Genomic DNA, 22,244 nt, shown 5'->3' on the forward strand with positions numbered 1-22,244 from the left:
TGGTGTTTGGTCAGGGTACTCCCCAGATAACTTGCTTGTACATTGTGCTAGGTGCCTTTGATAATAACAAGGTGACTTAGATTTGTCTAACTCCAGGGGAGCAAAAGATGGACAAGCAAAGAGACATGCCTGAACAATAGCATTTCGGGTCTTTCTGATTTTCTGGATGGGCTGGTCTGGAGAATTGCTTGGTTGCTTGAGGTTTAAACCTAAGTCACTCAGAAAATTGTCATAAAATAGCAGTTCTGTTTTCCATCTGAAAATTAGTCACCACTATTTAGCGTTCGTGAGTCTCTCATTGTGGCAAGTGAAGGTGAGATTCATGTCAGATACCATCCAAGCAAGACCTTCTGAGATCATTTCTAGCCTGTCATTGCTCACACTTCTTCACTCAATTTTGCTCATGTTTCTCCAGCTCTGAGCTTTGTTACATCTATTATAGAATACACGTAACTTCGTCTTTCCTCACGCTACTACATGTGTGCTGGCTGTGACCTGCATCTCCTTCCTGGGTGAGCATAGGCATCCACATGCTCTTGCTAGCTTCTTGAGTTCTCTAAAACCCTGCCAGTGGCTTCTCTGAACCATGTGGCAGACCCAGTATCCCTGTCACTCTCGGCTCAACCAGTGTGTGGCATGTCCTCGACACTCTCCAAGGCAGTGTCTGACCTGGTGCAAAAGCCTTGCACTTTGTCTCTAAACTTCCAAGAAAGTAATTACAAGAAACTTCTGACTTGGGAGAAATCCCACTTTTACTTTTTCACAAGGGCTCTAGAGCTAGCCTGATGGAACTGATCCCATGGTGCCTGGACTCAGTGACTTGTGTCCTCAGTTCAGGGCAGGTGCATAGGTCACCTGCCTGAGCTCTGCTGCTGCATGACTTGAGCTGTCTAAGCAGAATCATACTTGCTTTCTTGTCCTGTACACGGTGTCCCTTGAGTGGCTGTCATGAAGTTCATCTTCTCTTGCCCCTCTTTGAGACCTTCTCAGTGGAAGGATGCTGGAAGGTGCTGGGTTGGAGGAAGGTAACCAGCTAAGGCACACACGTTCATCTCACCTTGGTTCTCCAGCCCTCTCTTCTTATTCTGATGATCACTGCAAAGCTTTTGTTAAGCTATTCTTATATGCTGGATTAAGCTGGTTGAATACACAGATGGTATCTTTTTCATTTTAATATCTCCTTTCACATTTTGCAGAATGCCTTTTATATGAAAGATATTTATTAGGTATTAAAATAGCTGAAAGAATGAATTTTTAAAAAATATTTTATTTATTTATTCATGAGAGCCAGAGAGAAAGAGAAAGAGAGAGGGAGGGAGAGAGAGAGAGAGAGAGAGAGAGAGAGAGAGAGATGTAGGCAGAGGGAGAAGCAGGCTCCCTGCAGGGAGCCCTGTGCAATCCCTGGACCTGGGATCATGCCCTTGAGCCAGAGGCAGATTGCTCAACCACTAAGCCACCCAGGTGTCCCTGAAAGAATGAATTAATACATGGTATATAATAAAGAAACATTCATTTAGTCAGTAAGTATTTATTGAGCACCTGCTGTGTGTAGTCAGTGTTCTGGTGCTAGGATTAAAAGGTGCTTCCAGAAGGATTCCTATTTGATGAATTTCCCTGTGGTGTATCTTCTGATCTAAAATAAAAAGTGTGACTGGGCTGTTGACATAATACTTTTTAAAAGTCATTTGTTAATTTGTCAGTTTTTGTCTGAACTGCTATGGCTTGTCCAGTTCTAGACTTCTTTTATGTTTATTTGAAATTTCCCAGGGTTGACAATGACTGTCTAGCCTTGTTTTGAGTAAGTGTAGCCTTTAATCTGATCCCTACCACCTCTGTCCATTTTTCTAGCTCTGTCTTTTGGCCTGGCTGAGCTCATTCCTCTGCCCTTTCCTCTTTATCTTGCTACTTGACTTTTTCTTAGCTTCTCATTTTTTTGTGGGGTGAATCTCACCAAACAACAAGCAATGAGATAAATGACTTCTGATACATATCATAAATAAGGATTTAATTCAACACAATTGACACCATAGCCACATATTTTAATGCTCTGAACTTGAAGTGTAGAAATAACTTTTCATGAGGAGGGTGGGGAAACAGAGGACTTCTGTTATGAGCTGATGTATGAGTATTCAGATTGAGTTTTACTGTACCATTACATAGTGTCTGCTATTCACAATATCCTGAGATGGCTGAGGTCAGACGGTTCTGTGTAGTGTGCTGCCTCTCACAAAAGCAGCCCAACCCTATAGTGTCAGTCCACCATGGACCTTGGTGTCCCGTGTTCCCTCTCCCCTCCTTACCCACCTGCTCTTGAGCTTTCTGGGTAAACTGTTTTCTCTTGGTATCGATCTGCCTCTCTCTCTGCTCCTTCTGAATCTTGCTCTTATATGACACCTGTTGCAGTCTGCTTTTCCTCCTGGCTAAGATGTTTCCATGTCTGTTGTCTCCTGGACTGTAAGCTTTTTGCTGTATGACTCAGACTGCATTATATCAGTGTTCCTCCAGTGACTGACTTAATGAATACTGATGAACAGAACATAAATTTTACAGATAGAATTGAAAGAGAACAGGAGGATTCTCCATTAAAACCTGTGTTTAAGGTCTTGAAGTAAAATGCAAGTTTCAGCCTCAACAGTACTGTTATCCATTGAGTCTAACGTTATTCCCTCTTTCAGTTGGGAATGTTAGTTTGCTGTGCAGCACTTGGAAAAAGTGTCTTTGGATAGCAAAAGGAAAAGGGAATTAGCTAATATATCATTATCATTAGCTTGTTACTTGTCTGATAGGGAAACATTAGTTAAAAAGCATTCGTTATCTGTTTTAGAATTACTTGCCTATTTATGGAAGAAAAAAGAATCATAAAATTGTCAAAACAACAGTAAAATCATACTGCAAATCATATTAAAAGAAAAAAAAAAGGATGGGATGTACTTTGAACTTCCAACTCCTTCACAGCTCATCATTTCTTGATGCCCTTTGCCAAGCTGTGTGCTCAAGGAATCTAATGATACACAAAGCCTCATTGCCAGATACTTCATTAATTCCTCAACCCATTAGGAGCCTTAATGGCCTATGCCATTGGAATAAGTATGGAAATCCAGTCCCCCAAGAAAGTACAGTGCTCTATAAATCATACTCGCCCGAGGATTCTCTCAGCCCTTGACACAGAAGAATAGATGAAAAATCATTGTACTTCCTGAAGTGCCTTATCCTAGAGGATCTCAGAATAATCGACATCCTTTAACCCTTTAATCCTCAGTCCATGGTTCTCAAAGTGTGGTCCCTGGATCAACAGCATCAGCACCACTGGGAGCTTGTTAGAAATGCAAATTCAGTGGCCCTAGCCAGGCACACTGAGACTCTAGGTGTGGGGCCAGCCATCTGTAGCTATGACTCTGCAGGCCTCCCTGTGACTCTGACTGGCTCTAAAGTCCCTGTGGAATAGTTCTATAGTGAGGGCTCTTTTTTCTTTCTTTCTCTTTCTTTCTTTTCTTTTCTTTTCTTTTCTTTTCTTTCTTTTCTTTTCTTTTCTTTCTTTTCTTTTCTTTCTTTTCTTTTCTTTTCTTTCTTTCTTTCTTTCTTTCTTTTCTTTCTTTCTTTCTTTCTTTCTTTCTTTCTTTCTTTCTTTCTTTCTTTCTTTCTTTCTTTCTTTCTTTTTTCAGTGTTGAGGAAACAGATGAGCAGGTGCATAGCTTCACCGTGATCTACTTGTTTGGACTCACTTTAATGTAGCTATTACATCCCAGCCATCCTCCCTAGGAAACAGGAAGGGGAAGGACACTTTATAGTCACTCTCTCGTGTCGTCTTTGCTAGCATTTTCCTGCTGTGCTGGATAGCAGCCCGCCTCAACTTTGTTCTGAAGCACCCAAAATGGTGGTCTTCTAGGCTGCCTTATTTGACTTCTCAAACTGCCTGATTCATTAACTGTCATCTACTGACTGGCTCTTCATCCTTTTCCTAGTAGGACAGTAGTACCTCCATGGATTGCAGGAAGAATGACCCTATCTTTCTGAACCTTTTCTGCTTCTGAATGCCTGATAATCTAGCTGTTCACACACTCTCTGCTACCCCTGTCCTTCTAGAATCTGTGTTGCTCCTACCCCCATCCATTTTTACTAAGGCCGCTGCTAGAGAGGGTCTTTCTTACAGAAGACAGACTGTCCAACCTTGATCTTCAGTTAGCAGGCTCTATTTAGAGGAAGACGTAAAATTTCTGTCAACAAAGATAACAGAGTAAAACTCAAAATTTACCTTCCTCCAATAGCTATTTTCCTAACCCAAGTCCTCATCATCCTGTGCCTCAATATTTCTGTCACTTCCTAACAGTTTGTTTTCCCACCTTGATCCATCTTTGCTGTGAGAGTGATCATTCTTTTTATTTTTTTCTTTTTTCTTTTTTAATTTAAATTTTAGGTAGCTTACATATAGTGTAATATTGGTTTTTCTGGAGTAGAATTCAATGAACACCCAGTGCTCCTCATAACAAGTGTCTTCCTTAATACCCATGACCCATCCAGCCCATCCCCCACCTACATCTCTCCATCAGCCATCAGTTTGTTCTCAGTCGTTAGGATAGTGATCATTCTTAAATACTAATTCTATCAATTCTTAGCCTATTAACTTCAAATATGTGCTTATGGCCTATGTGGCAGGGGTCAGCAAACTAAGGTGTGTGTTTGCTGTTAGAAATAAAGTTGTACTAAGGCAGGAAACCACAAATGTTGGAGAGGATGTGGAGAAAGGGGAACTCTCTTACACTGTTGGTGGGAATGGGAACTGGTGCAGCCACTCTGGAAAACTGTGTGGAGGTTCCTCAAAGAGTTAAAAATAGTTCTGCCCTACGACCTAGCAATTGCACTGCTGGGGATTTACCCCAAAGATACAGATGCAGTGAAACGCCGGGACACCTGCACCCTGATGTTTATAGCAGCAATGTCCACAGTAGCCAAACTGTGGAAGGAGCCTCGGTGTCCATCAAAAGATGAATGGATAAAGAAGATGTGGTCTATGTATACAATGGAATATTACTCAGCCATTAGAAATGACAAATAACCACCATTTGCTTCAACATGGATGGAACTGGAGGGTATTATGCTGAGTGAAATAAGTCAGTCGGAGGACAAACATTATATGGTCTCATTCATTTGGGGAATATAAAAAATAGTGAAAGGGAATAAAGGGGAAAGGAGAAAAAAATGAGTGGGAAATATCAGAAAGGGAGATAGAACATGAGAGACTCCTAACTCTGGGAAACGAACTAGGGGTGGTAGGAAGGGAGGTAGCAGGGGTTGGGGGTGACTGGGTTACGGGCACTGAGGGGGTCACTTGATGGGATGAGCACTGGGTGTTATTCTGTATGTTGGCAAATTGAACACCAATAAATAAATTTATAAAAAAAATTTAAAAAAAGATAGACATTAAAAAAAAGAAAAAATAAAGTTGTACTGAAATACAGTAAGTCATCATTTGCAGATTATCTGTGGCTGCTTTTGTGCTACAGTGGCAGAGTTGAGTATTTGCAACGGGGACTCTATACCATACAAGCCTAAAATATCTATTATCTGGCACTTTAAGAAAAAGTTTACTACCCTTGGTCTGTTTACACATAATACAGTGGCATATTTGGGTTTAGCTCTGCCAATTTAAAACGTTTTTTTCCCTTTGTGCTTGTTTATTCTGCTTCTGTTTCCTTCCTTTCGTGTCTTTGTTTGAACTTATTATTTTTCCTTATTCTGTTTTGTTTTTCACATCATTAGGTAATTGATACTTTTACCCCTGTCCCAGACAATTCAAGAACGTTAGAACATTTTAAACGTCCTTTGCCACTTCTTTATGTGCTTAAATTGTCATCTTTTCTAATTCTCTATATTTGAAACCCAGAAGACATTACTATTACTGTTTATAAAGTCAGTATTCATTTAGACTTATCTACATATTTAGCATTTTGGTTGCTCTTCACTTCACACATACATCTCATCTTTGTATATGGAAAAGAAAAGAAAAAGGCTTTATGTTTGGCCTCACATTTGAATGATAATTAGGCTGAATATAGACCAAATTTAATTTTCCTCCGGAAACTGAAGACGTTGTTTTGTTATCTGTTAGCATTCACCATTGCAAATTAGAGATCTAATGGTAATCCGATTTTTCTCTTTTCTTCTCTGGAAGATTTTGAGATTTTTCTCTTTTTATTTTGAGGTTAATATGTGTGTAGGTGATTTTTTTTTTTTTAAATCCTACTTGTTGGGCTTTTTTTCAAGTCTGGAAAATTTCTGTTATTTCCTCTTTTTTTTATTCATCTAAGATGCCTTTTAGAAAGATAATAGAACATCTGGATCTCTTTTCCATTTTGCTTAGCATTTGTGTTCTATTTTTTAAAATTTTCTTCTGTGTTCTGTATAATCTCTAGGCTCCATATTCCATTTGCTAATTTGACCTTCAGTGGGATACAATCCAATATTCAGCACATCTTGATTTTTTTTGACTGATATTTTGAATTTCTTTACTATGTAGTTGTTACTTATTTTCTAATTAATGAGGTATATTTTGGAATCTCTATCATTATATACACTTTACCTCTTTTCAACTCAATTTGTACTTCCACTTAACTTGACTCCTTAGGTCAGATATTCTTCTATTTAGTAATCATAGCACCTCTCGTTTATTTTTATTTTCCCTCAAATGATTGTGATTTGAAAGTATCTGGTTATATTTTAGTTGTGCATGGTGTGTACACTTTTTCCTTCTTCAGCCCAAATGAGAATCCACTTATCTTACTGGTGAATAATGAGTCAGATTTTAGGATTGGATTCAGATCAAAGAGGATTACCTCACTGTGGTTAATGATTGGGCAGGATGGGCCATCGGCTGGTCCAACAGTGAGTAGTTTGTCTTTTAGGTTTTTGCTTCTACTCTTGGCATTGGCCTTGCCAGAACCATCTCCTCAGAGGTACCAACTTACAACTGTTTGCTGGGGATATGCTCCCTGTCATTACTTGCAGTTTTTCTTGGTAGTCAGTACTATTATGGTTTTACTCTTTTTCCTTTATCTTTATGTAGGGATTGGAACTGGGAAAGTTGTAGCACAGACTGAGTCCATCATCTTGATGCAATCAGCCATGTGTTTCCTGAAGGCCTTCTTGCCTTCCTGTCTTGACTCCAGGCATAACTTGTTGCACCAGTCATTCAGGTTCCATATAGGTCTTTGTCTCTACTTCTTTCAATGTGCTTATTACATTTACATTGTACCATTGTTAAGAACTATTTGTCCTTGTCTTTGCCCTGCTGAATTAAGTTCTGTGGCCCAGACATGTGTAGGTGTCACATTGCCACAGATGTTTCATCCAGGATACAGAACAACTGGTTTAGTAGCAAGCAAGTGAAAATGGCGTTTGGAAATACAGCACAAACTGTACTATAAGATACAGAATGGCTCCCCTAGTCCGTTTTATGTATTTCTGTATCTCCTCAAAAACCTGGTTGCTGTTTAAGTCAGACTTCCCAACTCTATGAATAAACATCTTCCAAAGCATCAAATTATAATAGTCTGACATTAGATTGACTTTGTAAGGATAATGGTTATATCCTTAGAAATGCCCACTTCTCATCTTCCTGGGAAAGGAGAGGCCTTCCCTTATGAGATTCCAAGAACTGAGTCCTCACTGGGCTTAAGTGTATTATCTCTGTTTCCTTTGCCTTTCCTGGAGGTCCTCTGTTTAATTAGGAAGTTGATGGTAGAAGAAGCTGGAGTTACCAATTCATTAATTAGCTTAAGTCATAATACTCTTTAGTACTCTTTTTTTTTTTTTTTAAGATTTCATTTATTCATTCATGAGAGACACACAGAGAAAGGTAGGGACACAGGGAGAGGGAGAAGCAGTCTCCCTGCAGGGACCTCAAAGTGGGACTCGGTCGTGGGACCCCAGGATCATGATCTGAGCCAAAGGCAGTTGCTCAACCACTGAACCACCCAGATGCCTCAGTCTTTCCTACTCTTTTTTTTTTTTTTTTTAAGATTTTATTTATTTATTCATGAGAGACACACATAGAGAGAGGCAGAGACACACGCAGAGGGAGAAGCAGGCTCCATGCAGGGAGCCTGACGTGGGACTCAATCCTGGGACTTCAGGATCAGGCCCTGGACTGAAGGCGGCTCTAAACTGCTGAGCCACCAGGGCTGCCCAGTCTTTCCTACTCTTAAAAAAATCCTATTGAATTAGGAAAATGGGAAACCATTTTTACTTTCAGATCTGTCAATATCTGAACTTAGTCAAATGCTGCCCTTCAGGTAGTATGACTAGGCTCTTAAAAGATTGTCTGATTATGTCTGGGGCTCTTGATACGAGTTTTTCCTATTTTATCTGCCATCACATATCTAAAAATTGGAATTGGCAAAAAAAAAAAAAAACTCAAAATACCAAGAATTACCAAGAATGTATTGACACTGATAGCAGCAATTGCTAAGACACCTAGATATTAAATAATGCTTTTATTCAGATTATAATGGGTCCTATTTCAGTTTTGTGGTTCTGTGGTGTGTGTGTGGGTGTGTGTGAGATAATCAGCTAAGCCACATCCTTAACTCCCACTTAAAAGTATTTAATTGTACATTGAATCCAGGTGTATAAAAATGCCTGGCATGTAGTGCCCTTATGGGGACTAGTGAGAAATAAGACTGCTCAGATAGACTCTAAAGGCCTATTATAAGCTTTTCCCTTCCATGTCATACTGTTCCTTCTTTCTGGAATGTTTTGGAGATAAGGAGAAGCCTTTGAAGGACATTTAAGCAGGGGGCTGACACTGGATTTGTGTTGTAAAGAGATCATTCTGGCAGGCCTGTGGAAGATGAATAGAGATGGAATAAAAGACCAATAAGAAAGGCATTACTATGCTGGGTACCATGGGCAGAGGCAGTGGCAGTTGGTATAGATGGGCAGGGAAAGATCAGAGCAAGACTAAGGTACAGAATCTAGAAGACTAAAGTTGCTGATCAGATAGAGTTAGAAGTTAAGTGCACATTGACTCTTACAGGTTAAGTTAAGTGCACATTGACTCTTACAGGTATGTGATAAAATATTATGATCCCCAAAAGGCATTGAGTTTAAGAACCTTTTCTGTCCCGGGAAGGAAAATGTCCCTATAAAAGAAGAGCGGCTGTGCCAGTATTTGATGAGATTGCAGACCTTTTTCATCCTTAGGAATGAAAAGTCAAAGCTTTTTGATCATTCTATTTTTTCTGCTTTCTAAACCTACCCTATGTTGTTCTAGAACCATTTTTTTCTAACCCTAAATAATTCACTAATCGTACATTTAGTGAAGCTGTTTGATTTTTCCCATCTTTCATAACAAATATATTGATAATATCTAGGGCTAATAGTATGCAATTTAATTTTTAGATTGTGATAATAATTATTGCTGTTTTTATTTTCGTTCTTTCTTCACCAGGCATAGCAGCTATAGATACTCAACAAAATTATGCCCTTTGGGGTGATTTTCAATTTTCTCACTTTGGGAAGCCTATTTTAATGTCAATCATGAAGGGTTCAGATTTGTATTACTAAACACTTGAGCCTCTAGTTTCCACATTGGACCATTAACACTTTACAGTTCCTTGACTATCTCTGTGCTATTTAGGGTATTTCTGAAGACCTCATCTAATTTAGGAGAGTAGGTACCTATCTTCCAAACCCACATTTTATCTCTTAATGTACCAAAAGCCCTGCCATGCAGAAGGTAAAAGAGAAGTAACTGAAGCATTCATGGGTAATTTACAGGAGCACCCTTGGAGTCTTTCCTCACTGTGCCTAGAGAAGCATATGCAAAGAGTTTGGCTTTCCTAACCACAGGAAGTATTTCAACATATGTTTGTTTGGTAGTATGTGACCATCAGAGTATGTTTCATTAAAAGTATACAACTTATATTGTCACAGTTGCTCTCATCACTTGGTCCTCTGGAGGGTCAGGACATGTTGATATAATCAGTTCTGCCTCTCCAATAGCTATTATTCTGTGAGACATGGAAGTCGGCTGAATTACAGAGTTTGAATTTATGTTCTTTGTTTTAACCCTCCAGAAATGCATCTTCTGCAGACACCGGGTTAAGAAGGTTTCTGGAGCCTGTATCCAATGTTCTTATGGCCGCTGCCCAGCCTCCTTCCATGTCACGTGTGCTCATGCTGCTGGGGTGCTGATGGAGCCTGACGATTGGCCATACGTGGTGAACATCACATGCTTTCGCCATAAGGTCAACCCAAATGTGGTAAGGTCGTTTCTTCCTTCCCTGTTGCCAAGACTGCATATATATTCTCTCCTGTACACTTCCCAGGGCTAGCGTGCTCTACTCTGTAATGTTACTCATTGTTGACATGTCCAAACTGTGAGTTCTTTGAGGGCAAGGATCATCCGTTATTATTTACTAGTATTTGCCCAGGACCCATCAGTGTTTGGTCCATGTACCTGTACATTCTGGCCTTTGGGTTTTATTTCATCTCTTCTAGAAGAAACACAGAACAGTAACACAGTAAAAGGAAGGGGGCAAGTGGTCACAGATATTTGGGGCCTTGCTGCCTGAGGTAGGATAAGCTAGGTGCAGCATGGAGGCCCTAAGAAGAGTGAGGACAATTTCAGAAAAGCAGAAATGTAGAAGTATAGAGGTCACTTTTTTCTGCCTTTTCTACTTCACTCAGGACTAAACCTTTTTCTGGACAAAGAATGTGCAAGTAAATAGCATGTGAATTTAACTATAGTTTCCCTGTTGTTGGTAAATGGAATCTTTCATTTGTTTTAAAAGCTTAGAAAAATTAGGACAGTGTGGAGATGGCTGATACGCCTTTGTTACTTTTCCAGTTAACTGTTAATTGTTTTTGGCTGCCAACAGGGAGCAGCTTTGCTAACTTGCTGCCCTTTGCTTCCCTGGGAGGGTTGGCCACAGACTATTTGCATCCTAACATACTTGTCCTATGTCTCTAATAACCTCCTGTGAGCAGCCTGCCAGGTAGTCAGTATGGACTTGGGGAGCCATGACCCATACACAATAAATCTCCTGGCTTTTTAATGATTCCAGCAACTTCCATTGGCGCCTTGAGAGATACTTGATGTTTGTGGGTTGGGACTTGGTTTGGATGTGTGTGAATGCACAAATGTACAAAATAACATCACCAACTGTCACATCTATTTTGAAGTTACTTTTCATGTTTTAGGTGCCAAGTTGCATATTCATTCATTCATACTTTTTCCTTACTTAGTTTCTTGAATTGATGGGTTTTTACTAGGAATAGTATTATATATTCAGCAGAAAGTACATTTTAGCAACTTTAAAAAAATTACAGTAATCACACATTGCATTACTCTGGTGCTTTGCCATTTATAATGTGTGGTCAATAGCATTACCTCATTAGATGACACATGGGAATGCATTTTGAGATGTGAACCACCTCATGACCTCCCAAGTCAGAGTAATTTGTGTTCACACTTGGACTCTGCCAGCAACACATGTGCAACTTTGTGCACGTTCTTATCTCTGAACCTCAGCTTCCTTGTCTACAAATAAAGGCATGCCTGTCTCACTATGTTGTTTTCAGTCCATGACACAGAATAAGCCCTCAGAAAATGAAAATTGTATTATTACTTTCTCTTTCACTACTGTGGCTGCTGGCTTTGGTGCTACAGTTCTATATGAACTGGGCCACATGAGTAGTATTATCCTGGCTTCAAGGATAAGAAACCTAAGTGCAACAAGGTTCAATTCCTTGCCCAAGTGGATTCAGTTAATGAGCAACAGGTGCTGGAATGTAAATGCTTTTTCAGCACATTCTCTATTATTTGTTGAGTAACTCCAAGCCTTGAATGGTGCTAGAGGTGTTCATTTGAGGCTTTGCTTGGGATCACACATTCTTATTTTAATATTCCAAAGCTATGCGGTTAACTGATGATTATATTGAAGTTGCTATTAAAGAGATCCAGATGTTTAATCAGGACTTCTTTCCTCCTAATTATGATGTGTGGTTCAGTCAGGTTTATGTTACTAATTGTTTCATAAATAATGACCAAAAGGAACATCTACTCTCCCCTATGAATCCACTGTAAGTTTGGTATACTTTGTGAAACATGGGGAAAACATCATATAATTTATATCAAATGGCAGGTTGTCCTTATGAAGGTAAAATTTTAGTGTTTAAATTGTTTTTGCAAAGTTTGCAGGAAGTACTATGAATCCTGGATTTCCAAAATATATTCCTGGTAGCTATTACTTATCATTATTCTTCAGTTGGACTTCAAGTATGGGTTCTTCCCCAAAATGTTTGACAACTAACCAGAAGGAGTTCATAAAATCTGGTAACTTTGGTTAAGAACATGTGGATCACCTATTGCACTGAATATGCTTTACTTTTCAAGCATAAATAAGTTCAAATTAATTCCAGTATTTCTCTTTGTGCAAACTGTATATGCCAGGGGTTATGCTCTCAAGAGTTGGAACTATAGTTTGGCTATATTTTCACCATACCTTGATTATTTGGGAGTAGTGGGCAATTGCTGAATCATAGCAGTGAAAACTATAAAATCAAATTCAGATGAACTCGGCAGTCATTTTACAGAATAGAAGACACCTATATAGTTTAGGTGAAATGAAGTATGAAGCTACAATTGCATAGCTTAGGATCTGCATTTTTACTCACTTTATGTTTTTTTTCTTTATTTTTTTGTTTCTCCCCATTTTTTGTTTTTTTTTTTTGTGGGTTTTTTCTGCACCAAAAGGACCATTTTAAGGCAACTTCTACTCTTACTTTAATGCCAAAAATACTCTAGATATACTCATTCTGGATAATAGTGTAAAAATCTCATCAGATTTATTATAATGCTTCTTCCATTAGATGATAAGCACCCTTTTAATTGAAAATGTGGTGTTTTAGGGGAGCCTGGGTGGCACAGACGGTTAAGCATCTTACTCTTGGTTTCAGTTCAGGTCATGATCTTGGGGTCATGAGATCAAGTCTCTTGATGGGCTCTGCACTCAGTGTGAGGGTCTGCTTGGGATTCTCTCTCTGCCCCTCCCTGCCACATGCTATCCCTCTCTCTCTCTCTCTCAAATAAATAAATAGGGACGCCTGAGTGGCTCAGCATCTGCCTTCAGTTTAGGTCGTGATCCCAGCATCTTGGGATCAAGTCCTGCATTGGGCTCCCTGCAGGGAGCCTGCTTCTCCCTCTGCGTATATCTCTGTCTCTCTCTGTGTCTCTCAGGAATAAATAAATAAAATCTAAAAAATAAATAAATAAAAATAAAATAAATAGATCTTTTAAAAAAGCTAGTATTTGAAAAAATATGTAGCTTCCAAAATCTTAAAGATATGAATATGTTACAGAAAGTGCACAGCTAATCCCTGTTATTTTAATCTAAATTTTTATATGTATTTTTCAGTGTTTTTGTCAAGCATGCTGTTTGGCACTTGCTGTGTTTCAAATGTAAGATTTCATTTGTGTGTGCATGTGAATGTGTGCACGTGTGTTTATGTTGTAGTGTTGTGGCACTTGACCACCCACCCTTGGCCATGATTTAGTGTGCACTATTTCCTGGGTCTATTTCAGAAGGTTCCATTGGATGTATTTCTAATCACTTATGTGGATGTTACACAGATGTTTGTAAGGAAAAAGAAAACCAAAGAACACAATAAATCATAAAATGGTTTTGAAACTAGGAGCCTTGAAAACATATTCCTTCTTCAAAGGAAACAATGAGCCACTCTTAAAGTAAATACTTCCTGGAAAGTACAGCTACCACACAGGGTCTGTCTCCTCACACCTGAGTAAACTAGAGGGTGTTCAATGAAAGAGACACCTGAATAATGGAGGGCAATGGAGGTGAGAAGATGACATGTACACATCTTTTTGTGGGGGCAAATTACTTCCATAAACCTTGTTGGATTAGAGTATTCCATACACATATGCAGTGTTGGAGCACTAAAATCACTTGCACTTTATACATTAGTTCATTACAATGAATAAAGCCTTTTTAATAAATACCTTGTATGAGGTACATCATTTTTGTCGGTGCCCTCTCCTCTTGAAAAATATGACATTTGAGAAGTTTGTTTCTTTCATACTTATTCTAAGTTGTGGCTATTAAGATGGAGACAGACACCTATTCAAAAAAGTGAAAGAACTTTTATAGAGAAAATATTTTGGGTATTATTTTATTCAATATTATTTTAACTCAATTATTTTTAATTAGGTCATTATTTTAATTAGATTATTTAGCTAGGTTTAAGTAGTATTTTGACTAGCTCTTTGGCCACCCATGGAAACTGCTTGCTATAAATTTGTTACAATAATGCTCTACTGCTAAGGAATGGGATTAGTAGAAAAGAAAAAGAACTAATATTTACTGAGCATCTTTATGTCAAGGGTGTGTCAGATATTTCATAGGTGCACCTTATTTCAAAGCAGTGTTATTGATGTGGATAATGGAAAGTAGTGGTTATGTTGGCTTCCGTATTGGTAGCTCTTTTGTTATTCTCCCCTTCTGGCCATTCTTCATGTCTTATTCTGGCACTCATCCTTGTAATAGAACTTTAGGCCTTGTTTGGCACTTACTTTTTTCCCTCAGCCTTTGGGTCTTTAGGCCAGCTCCCCAGGCAAGCTTCAGTGAACTCCTTCTGTGTCATCACTATGTGTAGCTCAGGACAGGATCCGTGTTGCACTGGATCTGGTGAAGGTATCAGAGCAGCATGGCTATATAGCTAACCTTTGGTGGTACTGGAGTGAAATACCTGTCAAAATTAATAAAATCTTTGCTTGGTTTGTAAAAATAGCTCTCACTTTACCAACATGTAGAATGATGGATGATCAAAGCTTCTAAATTATAAACCCTAGAATGGTTCTTAATCACAGGAGTATATTGTATAGCATATTATACTTCCAATATCAGTTTTTGAGAAAATGCATAATGACAAAAAACCTTTGAGAAATTGGTAACACTTTTATATGAATTCACTAATTATAATAAATCTTCAGTGTTTCAGCACTGTTTCTACCCAGCACACACTCCCACTATAATTTTCCATCTGATTAGCTAAGGATATAGAAATGTATTGGAAATGTTTTGATCAGGGAGGGTAGAAGTGCATGCAACCTATCCTCACAAAGCTTCCCTGGGCTTTGTTTCTCTAATGAGTATACATAGTTGCCTGTTTGTATGGTGCTGCCAGATATGAAACAAAAGATCTATCACTCTGCCACAGGCATTTATACTTTTATCCATGTCTTTTATTTTATAAAATGTTTATAAACATGAAGTTTTTAAGCCAGAATCAAGGTCAAGAAGGCCACGTATTCTACTAGAGGAAGAAGGTAGACTCAGTTCCCATATGGGTACCGGAGCAATATCTCCCTCCAGTGTTCTACGGTTCTAGAAACACTTTTTCCTGGAGTCTACCCCTGTATCTGTTTTATGACTCTTATCCAGTTAGTTCCAATAGGCATTTTGGTTTGAAGACCAAAATTACATCTCACCATATGTTGCATTTTACTGTTATGGTGCCCCTTGGGCCCTTGATGGGTGGTCATAGGATTCTGTTTTTGTAATCAGGCAGCATTTATTTAATTCACATCAGTAGGTAGGACTTTGCTTGACTGTACTTTATATTATTTGACCCTTTTGAGCATCATTTTGGTTTATAGCCTTTTATAGACTGAATGGGTACCAACTGACTATAATTTTCTTCTTGTTGCTTCTGTCACACTTTGACCATTTGGAGCCTCTTCCAGATGAATTTATTTTCCTAATTTAAAACCACTTCCAGACATCTTTGAAACTGTTGTTTTATTTCAATAAGAAATAGCAAAATCATCTTGATTTCCTTATTTCAAACATGGAATCAATGACTCATCAAGGAGCCCAGGTTCTTTGTTATACGTGCTCTATTAGAAAACAAATTTGGAATGAAGGATGCTTTTGTTTTGTTTTGTTTTAGATTTATTTATTCATGAGAGACACAGAGACATAGGCAGAGGGAGAAGCTCCATGTGGGACTCGATCCCAGGGCCCTGGGACCATGACCTGAGCCAAAGGCAGATGCTCAACCACTCAGCCACCCAGGTGCCCCTGAAGGGTGTTTTTTGTTTTGGTTTCATGAGAGCACCAGCTACTTTGACTTTATTTGTGACAGAGCAGGAAAATAATTTTTTTTCAAAAGACCAAGGGTTTATGTTTATATGTCCAATTTTTTTCTGTCTTTAATAAGTTTATTTTTATATTCTAATTTGAGGGCTTATTAATATGCTTTTTCCTGTTATCATTAACTGGTCATTTGATGTCACAGCATAGGTTGTCATACTACATGTGTTTATATTATGTTGCTGATAAAAATTTTAGGGGTCTTTGTTTTCTTTTCTTTTTTTGATTTTACCATTGCATCAAGTGTCATGGAATTGGCTTCAGCGGTTGTATGTCTAGAAAAATCCCACTTTCAAGCATCACCTAAACACCTCTTATCTAAAACAACAACAACAAAATCCTATCTTCCTTTAAGGAATAGTAAAAGCAATGAAAATATATGGCAGTAAGTATTATAACACCATCGATACTACCAATTTTAGGATTTTCAAAAAATATAAAATTTTGATGTTTTGTTTTGTTTAAAATTCTCTTAATTTTCAGAGGGCATAGAGCCCACCACCTTGTCACTACCCACTTGTCCAGTACCAGAGCTCCTTATTATAGCCCATTATTCTTTATTTTTATTTTTTTTAAGAAAAAAGAAATTTTTAATAAAACTCCTGGAGAGGGAGGGGGACCCGAGAGGGTTGTCCTCAGTTTCTTTTTTTTTTTTTAATAAATTAATTTTTTATTGGTGTTCAATTTGCCAACATACAGAATAACACCCAGTGCTCATCCCGTCAAGTGCCCCCCTCAGTGCCCATCACCCATTCATCCTCACCCCCCGCCCTCCTCCCCTTCCTTCCACCACCCTAGTTCATTTCCCAGAGTTAGGAGTCTTTATGTTCTGTCTCCCTTTCTGACATTTCCCACACATTTCTTCTCCCTTCCCTTCTATTCCCTTTCACTATTATTTATATTCCCCAAATGAATGAGAACATACACTGTCCTTCTCTGATTGACTTACTTCACTCAGCAGAATACCCTCCAGTTCCATCCACATTGAAGCAAATGATGGGTATTTGTCGTTTCTAATGGCTGAGTAATATTCCATTGTATACATAAGCCACATCTTCTTTATCCATTCATCTTTTGATGGACACCGAGGCTCCTTCCACAGTTTGGCTATCGTGGACATTGCTGCTAGAAACATCAGGGTGCAGGTGTCCCGGCGTTTCACTGCATCTGAATCTTTGGGGTAAATCCCCAACAGTGCAATTGCTGGGTCATAGGACAGGTCTACTTTTAACTCTTTGAGGAACCTCCACACAAGATACTAGCCAAAAGGATCCAACAGTACGTTAAGAAAATTATTCACCATGACCAAGTAGGATTTATCCCCGGGACACAAGGCTGGTTCAACACTCGTAAAACAATCAATGTGATTCATCATATCAGCAAGAGAAAAACCAAGAACCATATGATCCTCTCATTAGATGCAGAGAAAGCATTTGACAAAATACAGTATCCATTCCTGATCAAAACTCTTCAGAGTGTAGGGATAGAGGGAACTTTCCTCGACATCTTAAAAGCCATCTACGAAAAGCCCACAGCAAGTATCATTCTCAATGGGGAAGCACTGGGAGCCTTTCCCCTAAGATCAGGAACAAGACAGGGATGTCCACTCTCACCACGGCTATTCAACATAGTATTGGAAGTCCTAGCCTCAGCAGTCAGACAACAAAAAGACATTAAAGGCATTCAAATTGGCAAAGAAGAAGTCAAACTCTTCCTCTTCGCCGATGACATGATACTCTACATAGAAAACCCAAAAGACTTCACCCCAAGATTGCTAGAACTTATACAGCAAATATCCTGTGGCAGGATACAAAATCAATGCCCAGAAATCAGTGGCATTTCTATACACTAACAATGAGGCTGAAGAAAGAGAAATTAAGGAGTCAATCCCATTTACAGTTGCACCCAAAAGCATAAGATACCTAGGAATAAACCTAACCAAAGAGGTAAAGGATCTATACCCTCAAAACTATAGAACACTTCTGAAAGAAATTGAGGAAGACACAAAGAGATGGAAAAATATTCCATGCTCATGGATTGGAAGAATTAATATTGTGAAAATGTCAATGTTACCCAGGGCAATTTACACGTTTAATGCAATCCCTATCAAAATACCATGGACTTTCTTCAGAGAGTTAGAACAAATTATTTTAAGATTTGCATGGAATCAGAAAATACCCTGAATAGCCAGGGGAATTTTAAAAAAGAAAACCATATCTGGGGGCATCACAATGCCAGATTTCAGGCTGGACTACAAAGCTGTGGTCATCAAGACAGTGTGGTACTGGCACAAAAACAGACACATAGATCAATGGAACAGAATAGAGAACCCAGAAGTGGACCCTCAACTTTATGGTCAACTAATATTTAATAAAGGAGGAAAGACTATCCATTGGAAGAAAGACAGTCTCTTCAATAAATGGTGCTGGGAAAATTGGACATCCACATGCAGAAGAATGAAACTAGACCACTCTCTTGCACCATACACAAAGATAAACTCAAAATGGATGAAAGATCTAAATGTGAGACAAGATTCCATCAAACTCCTAGAGGAGAACACAGGCAACACCCTTTTTGAACTCAGCCACAGTAACTTCTTGCAAGATACATCCACGAAGGCAAAAGAAAAGCAAAAATGAACTATTGGGATTTCATCAAGATAAGCTTTTGCACAGCAAAGGATACAGTCAACAAAACTAAAAGACAACCTACAGAATGGGAGAAGATATTTGCAAATAACGTATCAGATAAAGGGCTAGTTTCCAAGATCTATAAAGAACTTCTTAAACTCAACAGCAAAGAAACAAACAATCCAATCATGAAATGGGCAAAAGACATGAAGAGAAATCTCACAGAGGAAGACATAGAGATGGCCAACATGCACATGAGAAAATGCTCTGCATCACTTGCTATCAGGGAAATACAAATCAAAACCACAATGAGATACCACGTCACACCAGTGAGAATGGGGAAAATTAAGGCAGGAAACAACAAATGTTGGAGAGGATGCGGAGAAAAGGGAACCCTCTTACACTGTTGGTGGGAATGTGAACTGGTGCAGCCATTATTCTTTAGAGGGTGGCCTTTTGATTCTCAGCTCCCTTTTGTTATCCTTTCAGGATAGTCTCCAAACTTGAAAACGTTTTAAACTTTTTTGAAGAAAGGATGTAATTGGGGTGGAACCCTCATAAAATGTGACCCCATTCCAAGATTTTTAAATGAACTGAAACTAAGGAAAATAAAGCCACTTTTTAAAGACTTTCGGCATTAGAGAGAAACTGTTTCATAACAGATTGGCCATGCATACTGCCACCTCCCCTTTCGTATCTTGGCACTTATTTAGCCAGCTCATAAAAAATAATCTAGGCACATAGGTTAGTTATGGCGAACTTCAGTTAGATTGCTGTGAACTTCAGTTAGATTCAGTTCAATATATAGGGGACCATGGAGTGTCCTGGAAATAAAAACATAATTTTTTTTAACTTCTCAGCCCAACTTTAAACATTCTTCCTGACATGTCCTCATTCACACACCTGTTTTAAACAGATGTACTTTTTTGAAGAAATGATGATAAACATTTATTCAACATAAAACTTGAATTGTGTTTTAAAGACTTTACAAGTATTATATCATTTAATCTTCAATACACAAAGCAACATTTGTAGCAGGTACTATCATTAATCCCTTTAACAAATGAGGAAATTGAGGTGAAGGGTATTTGAGTTTCTATAATATATATTACCATAGATAGTAAGGGGAAGAATGGTCAAAACCAGGCACCTGATTCAGTGCCCAGACTCTTAGCTCCTATGCTCTATTACCATAATAAGATAGGCTAAACAAAGGTAGGGATAAGATGTTCTGGGAGCCCAAATAAGGAAGGCACTAATTCTATTAAAGGCAGTCAGAATTCACAGAGAGGGTTACAACTATGGGAGTTTTGTCTCTTCTAAGTGCGGCCTTCTAATGCCAGAAAGTTTGCTTTGGCTTCAATAAGGTTGACAAATCAAACTCAGCAATGAATTGAATCCATCCTTTCTTTTTCCTTTTTATTTTCCTTCCTTTAGTCTGGATCTCAATGCTATGGCTCAACTCTGTCCACTTTTAGTTTCTCTCCCAATCTTTTTTTTTTTTTTTTTTTTTAATTTATTCTCTCCCAGTCTTTTAAGGAAGGGAACTAGAATATAGCTAACACTCATCTAAAAATGATCTGAATGGTCTTTTTCTATCTCCCAGATTTGGGTGTCTTTGTGTTTTGTTGGCAGTAGAATTGTTTTGGTGGATGTTGTTTTTCTTATAACAGTTTAGAAATTGCTAACTCCCACTCTGTTTAGTTAGGTTTGCTATAACCACCATACTCTTCTCAGACTTGTGCACAATCATCTAGTGTTTGTATATGGTTTTTTATTCTACATAAGTCATTTTCTAAATGCCCTGCTGACTTTGCACTGATATTGAAAAACAGAATTCTAGGGACACCTGGGTGGCTCAGTAGTTGAGCATCTGCCTTCTACTCAGGTTGTGATCCCAGGGTCCTGGGATCAAGTCCCGCATCAGGCTCCCTGTGGGGAACATGCTTCTCCCTCTGCCTGTGTCTCTGTCTCTCTTTCTGTGTCTTTCTTGAATAGATAAATAAAATCTTTTTTAAAAAAAAAGAAATGAAAAACAATTCTAACCCAAGAAAATATCTGGAGTAAAAAATTCTTAACAGTGATTTAAAAAAAATACAGTGGTGATTCAGGCCTGTGTCTGGTCAGTCTTCCTCAATCAAACATACAGTAAATAAAGGAAATCCCTTATACTTTCATCAATAGAAATGTTTGGTTGCCATCTCAATTCATGTATCCTAGGTAACAGAAAGTTAACACCAGCTCTGTCTGGGAGGAGAAATATTTAGCAGAGACATTTTAGAATAGTTACATTGGGAATGAATCTTCCCCTTGTTTACTTTATTACGTAAAACCAGTGAAAACATCATTTTACTTAATTTTATAGAGAAGATGAAGTGTATCCTATTTCAAATTTTTCTGCCCTCTATTCAATACCCCACATTTAGTTTCCTCCTCCTACTTCTGTAGCCATTTCCACAGGAAGGGTGGGATCAGTGAGCACAGAGCTTCTCTCCCCCGTGCGTTTTGTCAGGAGAAAAGGGCTTGAGTGGACCTGAAACAGAAGATGGGACGGCCCTAGTGTTTAGTCACTGGCCCTGGCTGTGAGGCAGAGAAGAGAGATTCCGCTGACACTCTGCCAGAAGCTCCTGGTTGTGCCCTCACAGACTCTGGGCCAGAGGCTCTTCTGCCTCAAATTGAGCCATCTTCAACTTACTCTTCTGTCCTTCCCCCCTTTCCAGGTCTTTTTCAAAGTCTGACCCCTTATGAAGGGGCCGGTCCCAGGTCACACACCATCTGCAGGGGTTTTAGACCCATTTCTGATGCTAAGTGGTATTTCAAGGGGTTTTGAATCTTTGGGAAGAGAGAATAGATGCCTCCATTGCCGATTCCAGGTTTAATCAGCCAAGGACACAGAAACTGGTCAGAATGGGGAGACCATGCAGACAGAGCATACAGGATGCCTGGGGGTGGTGCTTCTGCTATACCTTGTTCCTTATTGAGGCTACCGAGTTGTGGCAGTGCCTGCATGGAGTTAGCTGCTGCTGCTGGATCTGAATAAAAGTCATATTTTGAGACCATGCAGTTGCTCTTTATTAAGGATTTATATCTCCGTTCTAGAAAAATTCACCTTTCAGAGTCTGGGCCTTTCCATTTAAGGAAATTCTTGCAAGCAATCAGTTCTTGAATCAGATACAGAGTCAGCAAGGCCACATCCTCATCTATGGATAGAGAGCAGTGTAAGGTGCCAGGTGGTACAGAGAAATAGCTCTTCCCTTAAGAGTAACCTTTCTCCAAACTTTTATTTCTGATCCTTTAATCTGGTTGGATAAAATAACATTATCTCAAGTATATCTCCTGGAAACAACCAAATGCACTGGAAAAGTGTTAGAATATATATTGTGTAGGACATCTTATTTTACAAATAGACAGTACTTACTCTTGAAGGCCTGAGGAGCCCCTGAAA

The 22,244-nt window shown here is 38.8% G+C and overlaps 1 protein-coding gene and 1 long non-coding RNA gene across 17 annotated transcripts in view; one reads left to right on the forward strand and one right to left on the reverse strand.

Annotated features, from left to right (window-relative positions):
* Positions 1 to 22,244, forward strand: part of KDM4C (lysine demethylase 4C) — a 408,440-nt gene that overhangs the window by 335,278 nt on the left and 50,918 nt on the right. For all 8 annotated transcript variants that reach the window (XR_003129808.3, XM_025432518.3, XM_025432517.3 and 5 more), the window contains one exon: positions 10,074 to 10,259. Coding sequence is in view for 7 of the 8 variants with exons in the window: in XM_025432518.3 (XP_025288303.1) it covers positions 10,074 to 10,259 (186 nt within the window). In the remaining variant the exon portion in view is untranslated. The remainder of the gene's footprint in view (positions 1 to 10,073; positions 10,260 to 22,244) is intronic.
* The window catches only part of LOC112649943 (uncharacterized), a 49,413-nt gene that overhangs the window by 15,705 nt on the left and 11,464 nt on the right, over positions 1 to 22,244 (reverse strand). For 4 of the 9 annotated variants that reach the window (XR_007413968.1, XR_007413969.1, XR_003129810.3 and 1 more), the window contains 2 exons: positions 14,588 to 14,763; positions 14,018 to 14,135 (listed from right to left, as the gene is read on the reverse strand). This is a non-coding gene — a long non-coding RNA (uncharacterized LOC112649943). Of the gene's footprint in view, positions 1 to 1,182; positions 1,202 to 1,385; positions 1,634 to 3,672; positions 4,215 to 13,982; positions 14,136 to 14,587; positions 14,764 to 22,244 lie in introns of those variants that run through there. The other 5 variants (XR_003129816.3, XR_003129815.3, XR_003129814.3 and 2 more) reach the window with 5 other exon arrangements.

The sequence above is a fragment of the Canis lupus genome, chromosome 11, assembly GCF_003254725.2.
Source record: "Canis lupus dingo isolate Sandy chromosome 11, ASM325472v2, whole genome shotgun sequence".
In the NCBI taxonomy this organism is placed as follows: domain Eukaryota; kingdom Metazoa; phylum Chordata; class Mammalia; order Carnivora; family Canidae; genus Canis; species Canis lupus.